At 53.2% G+C, this 14378-nt stretch overlaps 3 protein-coding genes across 3 annotated transcripts; 1 reads left to right on the top strand and 2 right to left on the bottom strand.

The window, feature by feature from the left end:
- Positions 1-1621: 1621 nt before the first annotated feature.
- Positions 1622-3152, top strand: SAPIO_CDS8128 (uncharacterized protein; the record flags this gene model as incomplete). Its single annotated transcript, XM_016789829.1, has 4 exons — positions 1622-1658; positions 1784-1887; positions 2061-3013; positions 3089-3152. The coding sequence occupies 4 exons, from the start codon at positions 1622-1624 to the stop codon at positions 3150-3152; spliced, it is 1158 nt and encodes a 385-aa protein (XP_016640092.1).
- Positions 3153-4280: 1128 nt separating this feature from the next.
- SAPIO_CDS8127 (uncharacterized protein) lies at positions 4281-6904 on the bottom strand (the record flags this gene model as incomplete). The annotated part of the gene is made up of 4 exons (XM_016789828.1): positions 4281-5457; positions 5579-6248; positions 6314-6546; positions 6663-6904. The coding sequence occupies 4 exons, from the start codon at positions 6902-6904 to the stop codon at positions 4281-4283; spliced, it is 2322 nt and encodes a 773-aa protein (XP_016640091.1).
- Positions 6905-8741: 1837 nt separating this feature from the next.
- SAPIO_CDS8126 (uncharacterized protein) lies at positions 8742-12604 on the bottom strand (the record flags this gene model as incomplete). The annotated part of the gene is made up of 2 exons (XM_016789827.1): positions 8742-10178; positions 10871-12604. The coding sequence occupies 2 exons, from the start codon at positions 12602-12604 to the stop codon at positions 8742-8744; spliced, it is 3171 nt and encodes a 1056-aa protein (XP_016640090.1).
- Between the last annotated feature and the right edge of the window lie 1774 nt (positions 12605-14378).

The following is a 14378-nucleotide window of genomic DNA, read 5'->3' as shown; positions in this document are numbered from 1 at the left end:
GAGATGGTTTGCCCTCGGTTAACTAGTTTGAGATGTAGTTCTGGTGTACATGCGGTGCGACAGTCCCCTTGACGATGCGAGCAAGATGTACGCTGTGTCAACGGCGGCATTTGCCAGAAGATGAATGGGGAAGAGAACATCAGGAGTGTAGACTAGCCGTAAAAGCAGAGCTCGAGCGACAGGCTGCTCTTTAAAAGAGCCATCCCTACTTGATATGCTCAGGTCCGCGACGGTTCTGGAGTTGTGGAGGAGGAAAACTGCACGAGGCGGCAGCGTCTGCCAGTGGCATCAAGTGGTGCCGCTTGAGTTTTCGTCCTGTAACACGAGGCTGGAGGCTTGAATCGACTTTGCTGGATATCCGCTTTTCCCCTGCTATGATTGATTGGTAAGGTTTCGCGCTCGACGTTAGCATTCATAGAAAAGAATTCTTCTGCTTGTTTAAACCATGGACGTCTTTTTTTTTTTTTTTTTTTTTTTTTTTCCTCGGCCGATCCTACCTGTACTTGAGGGCACATGAGTTCATCCAGGGCACTTCGAGTAGTAACTTATGTACTCAGATTTGAAATTTCTTGCCTCTCGTAGTGGAACTGGAAGCCGGGAGGATGGGCGAAACGGCTTAGTTCACAACAGGTAACCCTTCAGTGTTCCTTGCCAAGTTGGGGACTAGGTGGACAAGAGGATGTCAACCCACTATCCTAACTGGGTATCGGGGTGACGACACATTGAGGCGTGGTTGGACCGTCCGGATCGCATGGGAACTGCAAGTACGAACCAGTGGTACGCAATCTCGTGGGCGAAGAGCCAATCCGGAGAATTAGATTCTGCTGGACATATGAAGTATTACTGACTTGTGCCATGCCGAGCCATCCATCCCACCCATCCACAGCGGAGGCCAGCCTTATGAAGACCGCATCCCTCGGTCGTTCCGTTCACCCTACATACATAGTCCTAAGTATAAATACTCGACAACAATAAAATATAACATTCCCTTTGCCACGTTGTTTTCCTCGCGCATCCTGGACTATATTTCCCCAAACGTCGAAAGAGTGTCTACATAGTACTTCTCAAGTCTGTTGCAGAGCAGTTGTTGACTGAGCAATTAATACCCCTGCATAGCCAGCGCAAGCGCGAAGCTCTAGTCCAGACTCTAGAGATTGACTACATTTGATCAATTTGATACCTACATTCAGCTGTCTGCCTCAGTCCTCATTCTGGTTCCCTCGCCTCATCACTGTACTTGACCTTAGTACCTCACCACTGTACCTCATCACTGTACCTCACCACCGTACCTCATCACTGTACCTACCGCAGTACACAGGTACTCTTCCCTCAGCATCGGTTACCCCGCTAAAAGGCCAAGCTCCGGTGGATTCCCGACAAAATCCCCCACTTTGTCCCTCTTCGAGGTCTCCAATTTGAACTTATCCAGCACATTTGCTTGTGAACCCGGGCGAACAAACCCACCACAGCTTTTTCCCCATTTGCGTTACAAACAAACCAACCTCACCTCACCTCCCGCACCAAAAGACAACAACCTCCGACCTCCGACCTCCTCCTCGTCGACCTTCTCTCTAAACAGCGAACACCCGAACACAACTATCGCCCAGCGCCGCTCGCAACCATGGGTCTTCACAACCCTCTGCCGTCGTCGATGGCATGTAAGCTCGCCCCTCCCTTTTGCCGGTCCTTCCGCCTTGCCAAGACTTGCCTCGTCCAACAAACCATGAGGCTCGATTTTGTATCACGAACAAGAGAACATATGCTGACGGAGAGAGTGTCATAGCGGAATGCAAGAAGTGTGGGAAGATCTTAACGTCGTTCATTGATCCTAGACAAGCCTTTGGCCCCGATAAGATTATTCCTCCTTCGGTCCTCGCCAATGCCAAGGTACGCTCCTCACTCCCCGGACTTGCGCTCCAACAGAAAAATGTCCCCCAGTCCTATTCGTGATCCTCCCTCCACACAAGCTTTCTCCCGCTATACCCATAGAAGAAAAAAAAAAAACAGAAGCCCAGTTACTAACCAAAAACAACCGCTTTGGTTGCCCCCCCTCTCTCTAGGGCCTCGCAGTCCTCACAGTAATCAAAGCCGGCTTCCTCGGCTCCGCCCGCTTCGGCAGCGGCCTCGTTGTCGCCCGCCTCCATGACGGTACCTGGTCCGCCCCCTCCGCGATCGCCACAGCCGGCGCCGGCTTCGGCGGCCAAATCGGCCTCGAGCTCACCGACTTCGTCTTCATCCTCAACGACGCCAGCGCAGTCAAGACCTTCGCCCAAGCCGGCTCCCTCACCCTCGGCGGTAACGTGTCCATCGCCGCGGGACCTGTGGGCCGTAATGCCGAAGCTGCCGGCGCCGCCTCGCTCAAGAGCGTCGCGGGTATATTCAGCTATTCTAAGACCAAGGGTCTCTTCGCCGGCGTGTCTCTCGAAGGCTCCGCTATCATCGAACGTCGCGATGCGAATGAGAAGCTCTACGGGACGAGGTATACGGCTCAGCAGCTCCTTAGCGGGACGGTTCGTCCGCCTCCGCAGGCGGCGCCTCTTATGAATGTTCTTGAATCTCGCGTCTTTAGCGGTATGCGCTCGGGGACCTCGGCGGCCGATTCTATGTACAACGACATACCCGTGTACGATAACCGCACCGACGACGTCGTCTGGAACGGGCGCAGGGGCAGCGCCTACGGCGAAGACATGCCCCGGCGCAACTCGGGCGACTTCGGACGGAATGCCGGCTCTGGCGCTTCCTGGCGGGATAACGATTACGATAGGGACTTTGGCGCGCCGCAGAGGGCTAGTACCTACGCGCCCAGCGGGTCGCTCTCGTCGCCTACTTCCGCGGGAGCGCCGAGGCGGCCGGCGGCGCCGAAGCCGAATTTCGCGAGTAAGCAGGCGCTGTTGAAGAAGAATGAGGCGGTGGCGCTGTATACGTTTGAGGCGGATCAGCCGGGGGATTTGAGTTTTAAGAAGGGGGAGATTATTACGGTGTTGAAGAAGACGGATAGTGACAATGACTGGTGGTGAGTCTTCTCTGTTTCTGGGAAATCCTAGAATCCTAGCTTCGACGTTGAGTTAACCCCAAGGCTGTTTTCTAGGACTGGTATGATTGGGAACCGACATGGGATATTCCCTAGCAACTACGTAAAGATGAAGGAGTGATCTGTTTGGGTTTTGCTGCTTTTCGGTTTTGCTTTGCGGAACGGGGATGAGAGGAAGAGACTGGTACAACATCACCGGCGTTTTCTTTTTGCTCTTTTTTTTTTTTGCTACCTTCTTTTCGCTACTTTTCTTCTTTTTCTCTTGTTGTTCTATCTCCCCTTATGATTTTACATTGTTACTCTCTCTGCTATCCTTGGAACCTCGGAAACAGTTTTTTTCTTTTTTCTTTTTTCAGATTCATAACGAGCGACGTTTGACACCCAGGCAACAGAAAATTCGGACTTTCCCACTTCGTTTTATCGTACGCCTACATTGCTTTTATTGTGCTAGTATGATTCGAACCTTTTGTCTTTTTCGTCGTTGGGGTGGGAGTTTGAAGAAAAGAAGCGATTTTCCTTCCGTGCTTGGTGAAGAAAGAGAGTTGAACCTTTTCTGCTTCTGTTATTTGGTTCCTGAGATGCGTTCCTGAGATGCCCGATTTCATTCGGATACCCATTCTTCCTTTTTTTTCTCTCCTCTTCCGTCTTTCTTCTTCTTAGGAGCTATCAATTCAGAGTTATAAACAAAGCATAAAACGTCAAGTCTCACATGTTCGGATCTAAACTCGAAGCTGGATCTTCGTCTCTGGGGTCCGAAGTAGTATCACATTCCGGCTTTGCGAAGTTGACCTGGCTCTTCCACTCTAGCAAGAAACATCACGGCATTAAACGGCAGCCCTCTCGCGGGTTGCACTTTGGAAGCATTCAATACTGATAATGCCCCATCCGATCTCTACTGTATAATCTACAGAGTAAAAGCTTTAATCCGGAACCCAGTCCCTCATTCCCTATTAGCACAATAATGACAATCCGCGCCGACCAGCTCCCAATGAGCAAATACCCAGGAAACAAGAAGAAAATGAAAATCCCATCACGCTCACCGCGACTCTCCTCCAATCAATGCCAAGTCCGTTCAAGATCCCCCCGAGCAAGGCAATAGCCCAATCATGCCCTACCCGTCCGGTAAGCCTCACCGCTCTGTAAAGGGGGACCCGCGGGCTTAGGCTGTTAAGAACACAAAGCTTCTCCCAAAAATTAGCTAACAGATGCTAGAACCAATATCGAATATACTTTTGTTTCCCTTCATCTCTTATTTCTTCTTCCCACCCTTGCGCTTTTTCTTATTTTTCCTTCCGCTAACACCTCCGCCCTGCCCTTGTCCGACCGTACTCGTACTCGCTTCCGTGCTAGGAGACACCACGTCTAGCAAATCGTGAGCTTCGCCGTTATCCTCCGCTCCCGGCTGTTTCGTCGTGGTGGTGGTGATGGCGATGGGAGGAGTAGGTTGTGCCACGGGACTGCCTCCGGCGCTAGCAGCCGCCTCATCCTCCTCGTCTCCCGAGCTCGCTGAAATCACCACCTTCCGCACGCCGCCCGTCTCGACGTAGCTCTCCGTGATGGCTCCGGTCCGGCACATAGTCGGTCTGGACGGGCTCTCGAAGTTGATTCCGCCTCCGTTCCCGCTATTGTCGTTTTTATTATTATTATTATTATTAGTCGACGACGTGTTGCTCCCCGACATCTGCGGCGATTGCGGTTCGCTCGACTGGCCCTTTGACAAACTCGTCGCGAGATCATCACCGGGGGTTATTGTCACGGAACCGTCGCTCCTGACTGACTGCGTGGTAATGGCTTGCGTTTCCGCCTTGGGGGTCCCGCTGCCGTTCGAATCGGCGGTGCCGTATCCGAGTTTACCGGACGTCAAATGACTCTCTTTACCTTTGGGCGTCATTTTCGAGACGAGCAACGGCGTCTCCTCATCGCTTTCATCGCCTTCTTCGGCTTCCGGTTGATGAACGATAGCCAATGCGCTCTTCGCGCGACGGATATCCTTGGCCGGACCCGACGCCGGGCTGGGCATGGCGCTTGACCCGGGCTTAATCGTCACCGACGGAGAGGTCGTGTTCTTTGGGTTCGATGCGGGATTCGAAGGGCCCAGGTGCCGGAGGTGCTGCCTTAGTTGGTCCATGTTCTTCACAGGAATGGTAGAGGATTCGACTCCGTCGACACCCCCCGAGGTTCGCTTCATCATAAAAGTTACGGTTTTGGGGCTTGCTGGAGGGCCCTCGCCGTCCGGGCCGGTAACGGCGATGTCGGGTTTTCTCGAGTCGGTGGAGCGCCGGCCTTCTCCGGGAAGATTCTGTTCGCGAGCCGTTTTATCAGCGTGGACGCTGTCTCGGCGGAAAAGCATCGTCGTCGGGGCGGGTGTGAGACGGCGGATAGCCTTGTGAACATCGATGTAGACGTCGGACTCGTCAATAATTTCCCTGGTCACATGGTTAGCGCCGAAAGGAAGAGAGAGGAGAAGGAGAGGATGAGAGACGAAGAGACAAAGAGGGGGGGGGGGGGGGGGGGGGGGGGGGGTTCTTTGCTCAGATGCGAACTTACTCTCCGATCAATTCTTCAATAACGTCTTCGAGGGTAACAACACCCGCCGCACCATGGTCCTGTCCTGGTGCGGACGACACCAAAGCCATGTGCGACTTGCCGTCCTGGAAGTAGTTAAGGATGTCCAAACAACTAGTCTCGGGTCGCGTCTCCGGCAGGGCTGCCAGCGGGAAATCCTTGACCTGCATGCAGTCTTCCGGATCGTAGGTGATGAGGATCTTGACGAGCAGCATCCCAACGAAGTTGGTCGGATTACCGGGCTGGTGCACGGGGATCCTCGAGTATCCCGCCGACAGGATGCGGCCCATCAGCTTCTCGTCGAGCACGGCGTCGGCCGAAAGGGTAAATACGTCGACCATGGGAGTCATAATATTGCCGACGGGCTTATCCTTGAGGTCGAGGACGGCTCGAATGATGGTGACTTCGTCTGTGTTGAGGCGCTCGTTAACCTCTCCTATGGTCTGGTGTAGCGTCACGAGGGTCTTGAGACCGCTCTTCTTGTAGACGGTGCCTTCGTGAGTACCGAGAATGTAATCGAGCAGTTTGGCCATGGGCCATGAAACGGGCGCCGTGATCCACATGAGTAGAAGGACGGCGGGGGCCATGAAGCCGCCGATGGGGAGACCGTATCGGACGCATATCGACTGGGGAACGACTTCGCCAAAGATGACTGTAAAGGAGCAGAATATTAGCAACTGGCTGGCGAAGCAAGAGAAAAAAGACATTCGTACTCACCAATTAGGACCGTACTCCCGATAATGGCGGCGATACCACCGCCAAGACACCGATCGAGGACGACAGGCAAAGACTCATTGACAACAACATTGGCCAGCAACAGCGTCACAAGAACCCAGTGCTTCCCCCTCGTAAGAAGGTTGAGGACCTTTTCCGCAGCTCGTCGCTTCGAAGAGGACTCGTGGATATCGTCTTTTAATACTTTAAGGTAGATTCCGTCCTGTCCCATAAAGCTGCGCCAAACAGGTTAGAAAAAAAAACCATCAGCTCATGAAGCGCCGGGATACGAAATTTCTCGACCATCACAAAAGAATAAAACATCAATTGACACGAAACAAGGAAAACATACGCAATTGTCAACCCGGCAAAAGCACCTCCCGCAACGACAAGTATCGCCGAGAGGATATACAAGAAAACGAGCCCAGGGCCGTCAGCCTCCGGTTCGTGGACACCGCCGTGCCCCAGCGCGGTGAGCGGGGCAGCCGTAACATGTCGAAGACCGAGAAAGGCCACGCGGCAGAGGCCAATGACGGCGGATCGGGCGCTCAGGAATGCATTGAGGACGGGTGGGCGAGCACGCGTCGTGGACATGGCTTTTTTTATTATTTTTCTTTTCTGCGGCGCTCTTCTTTCTAACCCGGAATGGTGAAAGTGTAAGGATTGGAGTGGGGGAGAGGAGAGAGGACGGAGAGAGAAAACAGTAAAAGACGGACAAGGAAAAATAATAATATGGGCACGTATTATTAGTCGAGGTTTGCGATCACAGGCAGTTTGCATGCAGCGGCGGAGCTAGCAGGGGCGATCCTGGGACGGTCTGTGTCATGGACGAACTCACGTGCGTGGCCCTGCGAGGCGAGGATAAGGATAATGTACAAAGTATAAATTCAGAGGCAGAAGATGAGAAAGGGAACAAGAAAGAATAATTCAGAAGAGTCTACCGGATTCGGAGTGTTCGCTATTCGCCTTCTCGGAGCGTTAGTGTAGAGGACAGAGTGTAGAGGACAGAGGAGGCAGGCCCGGTGCCTTATCAAGATGAAGGGAAAATCGTAGGAGAAGAGAAAAAAGAAGAAGGGGAAAAAAAATATTTGGACGAAATTAATCCCCGATTTGAAGTTGCAGTACAATTGTACTTCATAATACTGAGTACACTACAGTACGGAGGAGAAGAAGAAGGAGACTTTCTCGGGGTCAACGACAAGACAAGTGGAGATTTTGCAAGTACAAATCAATATTGACTTTGAAATGTAACGAAAATGCCACACAGTGACACGGGTACGAGAGTACAGGAGGACGGTGTACCTTGGCGCCTTGGCACCTTGGCACCTTTCTGCTTTCCGGCGCTAAGTGATTCAATGTCCCCGCATGCCGGAACCGCTCGGCGTTAGTCAGGAGGTAACGGAGACAGGAAGTCAATTATTTTATCAGTGCTATCCATACACCGGACGCGGCGTCGTGGGATACGGGTGAGGGGCGAGATGGGCAGCGTTGCCAACGCGGGATGTGACCATCTGCGGGATGCGCAATTCTACGTATGGATGGAGTCGTTTATATCTCAGTCGATGAATGGCGGTAGTTCGACGCCGGACACTTGATGGGGAATAAACCGCAAAGGCGACAAGTAATTACTTCGTACTGAGCAGAGGAAGAAAAAAGAAACCTTAAAGCGCCGAGTGAATCGAGACCCGTCTTATCCGGTCTTGGTCCAGCAATGCATTTAATGTACAAATCAGCTTCAAGCTATTTGTTACCTCAGCTGTGGTTTCACATGTACAACAAAAGTCCAGGGTACAGTGCAACGGAGAAACTTGGAAGAAGCCTCGTCAGCTTTCGTCGCTTTTATTCACGTTTCTAAGGAGGAAAATACAGTAACTCTATAATCATTAAATGTAATTCTCTACTTTAAAGAGTAGAGGAGTAGAAAAAAGATGACAGGGGAGGTAACGGATCGATATGACTGAAGTCAAGGCATCGTGGTCTTCAAATTCTACCTATTAATGAGTACGACGTAGGGGTATACTTCAATGATATATTGGCGGCCCGGCAAGCCTGCTGTCAGCTGGGTTAATGTTGATCCTTACACACTCAGGTGTCCGACGTAAGTGCTCCCCTCAACTGCCACCCATTTTACTCGAGCTTTCAGCGCATCTGCTTCTACGGCATAGATTTGAAATATAGGATCCCCTAAATATTGCCAGGTACTATGTTTGCATGACGCAATCCATGGAGACTGAACTTTTCCTGTCTCGCGCAAAAGAGGTCTAATCTTCTAATTCCACTCCCTTTTGCCAATTCTGGGAGAGACTGTAGCCGAACGTATCTCAATGTTTGTCCTCGACTGGCTAGGCGAAGTAAGATGCTGATGGGAACAGCGTACGAGGTAGAACGCCATGCGAATATGCAAATGAGGTGCAGTATTGTACGAAGTAGTTCAGCGGAGGGCAACGCAACGCTCCACCCAGTTACGGAACTCACCAGCGACCCATCTCGCTAGCAGCCGTAGTACGCCGAGCACGCGGTACGAACCGTCCACGGTGGCCGTGCTCCCGATCTCCAACGGTCCACACACTTCATACTCATCGTCTTTGTCAAACGCAAAGTAGAGCTCCCACCTCTCGCAAACAACCAGCAAAACCGGTACAAACGGTAGGTTCACTACCGTCCCAGCAGCAGTGGGGGGTACTGGTGCAAATTTAGCTACGCGGCCGTACCACGCCGCCAGCCATACCCCCAGCTGGGCCTTCCCCTCCGCACGCCGCCGGCTTTCCACCTTGGTCTCAACGAACACGCCTGTCGGTTCATAACGCAGAGGCCCATTCGTCGACTGGTTGAAGGTCCGCGGACCGTCGAAGCCATCGACGAATTCGGCAATGCGTACTGATAACGACTTCTCTGGGCGTAGTAAAAGGGCGTAATCGATCATTTTGCCGTTCAGTATCTCAATCTCTCCACGCGAGGCTGGGACGAACGCACGACATATGCTGGCTTGCGTGATATTCTCAGCAGCGACATCCGGCGTGCTAGAGACAGCAAGGCGAAGGATCGGGCCGTGGATATGGTCGTTCCAGGTTGCTTCGGAGCGCGTGCTGTTTACGAAAAGGACAGTAGTTGTAGCGATGTCGCGGATAGTGCAGAGCTCACTGTAAACGGCAATTGACGCCACTTCATTTCCGAGAGAGAGGCGTGAAGCATCATGCTTGTTCTTCTCGCTTATGAAAATATCCCTGCTGTTCGTTGCGAAGTGTGAATCGCCGACCATGAGCTCGTCTTTCAATATCCCCTTCAATTCTTGCGGCAAATACCCCTCTTTCTGCACTATTTTCCACACATCGTCGAAAAGCCGTAGTGCCTGCCCGCTTCCAATTGCCTGTACGGCATCCCGCAGGGCACGCGGTTCCGGGGTTGTCCACGACACCGGCTTTTTCAGCTTGAGAAGGTCGTCAGGGTTCTTGATCGGACTCGAGGAACGCGTGCGGCTGCTGACGCCAGATCCTCGGTCTTGCGAGTCCGAAACAGCCGACTGGCTGTCGTTCAAGCCACGTCTGGCCAAGGCAGGCGCCGGGAAGGGGGATGCCCGCTTCCTTGGCCGTGGCGTAGGTTCTCTGTCTGGGTCATCGCGAGCAGCCATCTGTGAGCTTTCTTTTTCCGGGCCGCGGTTTGAATCCCTGGATGTCGACATCGAACGGTCGAAGTTGGGATCGACGTTGGCGAGAGGCAGAAGACGCGGTCGCTTAGCTTTGTTGGAAGCATCAGGAGCCGGTGCCCGACGACGTTTGGGGGACGTTGGGCATTCGGAAGTGTCAGAATTCTGGCATTCCTCTATCCACCGCTCAACCATTTCTGGGTCCATGTATCCAGGGAGTGTAAGCTGAGAACTATTATTCCAGCCATGAAGCTTTTCTTTCGCCTTATTCAGGAGCTGGATCTCAATCGCCGCTCTTGCCAAGTTTCTAACTTCGTCGCGTCGCGACCAGGACGTCCAAATATCCCATGTCCCAGTGCTTACATAACGTTAATGGCAGAACCTGCAATTGCGGGATTCCTTGAAAACCCAACCCAAAGTCTCGGCCGACGGACTCGTCCTCTCTTTCTCGTGATTAAATAGTTACAGTGTTCGAGGCGAAGAGCTGCTTCGGCATTCTAGCGCTGCGGGTCAGGCGAAGGTCGCAGTCATTCGGTTAGAAGGGCGTCCTCACATTTTGCGGTCTTCGCAGGCCCTCCCACACCTTTCGTCTCGATAACACGCCTATAAAAAGGGGGAACAGAAACGGAAACAAATAACGCCAATTTAAAAGCAATTGCTATCATGACCATGAACTATAAAAAAGAGCAGCTAAAGTAGGTCGCGCAGAGTTGATCTGCTACGACATGACCCCCCATATGCCAAACCCCCTATGTACAACCCGTAATGCGAGATGCCAATAATAACATTCTGGCCATGTTTCCTTGCCCTCCCTAATGACCTTCCTACTCCCAAAAAATGTTGATCGAAGTTGAATCCTCAGTCCACTCCCTCCACTATCACACACTCACTTCCTTTTACAAGTTCACAAGACTTACATCAAGAATGCCCTCCGTCGCGGCAAGCTCATCCAAAACCTCCTTAGTAACATGCCCACCAATACCCAAAATCATCAACGCCTCATGCACGACCCCATTCCCGTTCCCATTCCCATGGCCATTCGCGCTGCCAGGCTTCTTCCTAGGCTTGGGCTCATGGCTAGCCACCTGCATAAAGTTGATGTTAACGCCCTGTCTGCCCAGCACCATACCCACGCCGCCAATCTTGCCGGGGGTATCGTAGTTGTGTAGCACGAGAACCGTGCCCTCGGGCTCGAAGCTTCCGTGGAACCTGCCCAGGCGCGAAATGTACGCCGCGTCCTCCGAGATGTAACCCTCGATGATCTGCGGCTCCTCGTCGACGCCGCTGCCGCCCTCCGTGAAGGCCCTCAGCGTGACGAGGCTGGCGTAGACGAGATCGGGGGTGTCGTGCGCCTTGATCTCATTAATTACCATGCCCTTCTCCTTGGCGATGAGCGTGGCGTTGACAATATTCACGTCTCGACCCTGCGAATCGCTAATCGTAGACACGAGCCCCTTGACCAGCGCCGCCAGCAGGGGGCGCGTATTCGTCACGCCCGCCAGCTCGCCATGGTACACGAGCTCAAAGGTTCGTCCGCCAATCATGCCGCCCTTGCGGCCGACGAAATACTGCGTGTACAAGCTGCCGAGCTTCTCGACGAGAGACACGAACGGCTGCAGTCGGCGATACTCGTCGGGGAGGATGAGCGGTGCGTTGACAGCCGTCGTGGGCAGGTCGCCCTCGAGGACCTTGAGGACCTGCGCGCAAACGTCGAGGGAGACGTTTTCTTGGGCCTCGACGGTCGAGGCGCCGAGGTGGGGCGTCGCGACAACCTTGGGGTGCTTAGCGAGCTTAGACGCGGTCGAGTCGGGCGCCGGGGGCTCCGACGTGAAGACGTCGATGCCGGCGGCGGCGATCCAGCCCTCGTCGAGGGCTTTGACGAGGGCGGCTTCATTGTAGACGCCTCCGCGGGCGACATTGAGAACGCGCGCCGTCTTCTTCATCTGTTGGAGCTCCGCCTCGCCCAGGAGATCGAGTGTGCTAGCAATGAGGGGCGTATGGATGGTCAAGAAATCCACCTGGGGTAGCATGGTCTTGAGATCCGCCACAAGCTCAACGCTGGCGCGCTCAGCGACCTCGGCGCTGGCATACGGATCGACGGCCTTAATCTTCATCCCCAAACCCTTAGCCATCCTAGCAACGTTCATACCGACCTTGCCCAAACCGATGATGCCGAGAGTCTTGCCACCAACTTCGACACCCACGAGCTTGCTCCTCTCCCACTTTCCGTCCTTGAGAGTACCATCAGCCCGACCAATATGTCTTGCCGTCGCCAACAACAAGGCAATGGTATGCTCGGCGGCTGCCAAAATGTTACCAGACGGCGAGTTGACGACAATGACGCCACGAGCCGTCGCGGCAGCAACGTCGATGTTATCCACACCAACACCGGCGCGGGCTACCACCTTGAGGTTCACGGCAGCTTGGAGCACCGGGGCGGTAACCTTTGTCTCAGAGCGCACGATGAGAGCTTCGTAGCCAGGGATGATGGTGAGAAGCTCCTCGGCGCTGAGACCCAGTCGGATGTCGACTTGGAACTTGCCTTGGAGCATGGCGAGGCCATCGGGGGAGACTTTTTCCGGCACAAGCACACGCGGCTTAGCCGGGACCGCCGGGGCGGCGGGGACAGGGTCTTCAGCGATGGGTGCCATAGTTTTTTGGTTCTTTTTATGGAACTTCTGATTTAGGGGATTGCGGGGGAGGGGCAAACGGGGAGAAGTTTAGATAGGGACAGAGCTAAAGTTTGATTTCTTTATTTAAAGAATGAAGGTTCGTGACGTCAGAGAAGTCGGAGAGGACAGAGAACGAGGATAAGAATTGGAAGTGAGAATAACCGACGGCTACTAGCAATCCGGTATCCAAGGGCAAACGGATCCTGACTTAATTGATTCACACAACTTGGTGAGTACAGGAGAAAGGACAGAAGGGAAGGGAAGAGTGTAGGAGGGAAACACAAGACAAAGAATGAAATTTAAAAATAAAAATAGAAAAAGTACAAAATAGACAAAAAGAGTTTGGACATTGTGTGGGACGGGTTCGGAGTCAGTCAGTCAGTCATTCCCGCAAAGCACGCCCTCCCCTTACGACTTCGGCGAGTCACGTCGGATGCCCCATCCCAAGGGGGCAACATAGCTCGAGAGGGTCAGAGGCTCATGGACCTGATCAAGTTCTGGACCCAGACCGTTTCCAGACCGCACACCCATCTCCTTCGCTCAACTTACACCACGCGAAGCGGGAAGTCATCAATGAGAAGGGGGGGAAGAGAGGGGGGTGTCATAAAGAAGGGCAACCAAAACCGCATGGAACTACCCAGTCAGAATGGTAGTAGGGATGACATCCCGCGTCTTCTCAATGGCTGGGATTTGCAACAGAAAACAAGAAAAGAGGGTAGGGTTGGAGATCGGAACAGACCGAGGGAGCGATGTCGGCATCTGATGAGAGGGAAAAAAAAAAGTCATGTTATTAAAATCATGTTGCCCCTCCAAATTCAAATTGCGAGGCGTCGCTCTGTTTCCTCTTTCCCTCCGATATGCCAATGCCAATGCCTATGCCAATGCTAATGCGGATGCCAATGGCACATAGTACGTAGTGGAATGCTCGCCTCGCAGGCTCATACTAAGCCTTCTTCGGATTGGAGGGGCGAGCTGTCATACGTGGGATGAGCATCCGAGAACAACGTAACAGAGAGTGGCAATCGGAGGGGGGAGCAAACTCATTAGCCATTTGTGGAGGTGGAGACGACGTCGGCCAAACATGTCCGTTTCAAGGGTTCAAGTTGATCGTCGTGCCAAGAATGCTTGCTGCAGGCTGTACTCGTCGACTTGCGCAAGCTGATGATCTTCAATGGGAGAGGGCCTGACAGTCTGACTGAAGGAGGAGAGTCACTCGTTGTCCAAATGCGGTGGAAATGCCGAAAATGCCGCCCCTCGGGCAGTTAAGCAGTTGAACCCTGTGGTCCCTGGAAAGTTATTACCAGAGATCAATTGAGGGACTGTATCCCTCCCCGAGGCAATTTACGTTGGAGGATTCGAGCGCGCTTCAGCCAGCTTCAGTTGAGCCTTTATTTACCCCTCGGCTCTTGGTGCTGCAATGCAACTTCTTCGCAGCATTGATGTTTCATTGGCTGCAGTTGTGCAGTGTGTGTGTGCACTATCTTAATGGCCGGCTCAGCGCTCAGAACACTAACATTTACCCCTCAATCACTAAACCTCCCGCGCCAGGCCAGACGCTAACCCCCCCACGTTCCCCGAGCGCAGCCTGAGCGCACCTGGCACACTACAGATTTAGCAGCCTCCAGCCCACCAATCCCCCTGTGAACTTGTACACCCTCTCCTCCCAATCCGTACCCGCAATCCTCTATTCTCAACCGGCCATTGAGATTGATTCTTTCCAAGCCCGGTCTCCTCGGGGCGATATTCCTTTAGC

The sequence above is a fragment of the Scedosporium apiospermum genome, assembly GCF_000732125.1.
Source record: "Scedosporium apiospermum strain IHEM 14462 chromosome Unknown SEQ_SAPIO_0121, whole genome shotgun sequence".
NCBI classification, from domain to species: Eukaryota; Fungi; Ascomycota; class Sordariomycetes; order Microascales; family Microascaceae; genus Scedosporium; species Scedosporium apiospermum.
Note: the sequence above shows the minus strand (reverse complement) of the source record. Positions and strands in the feature narration are given on the sequence as shown.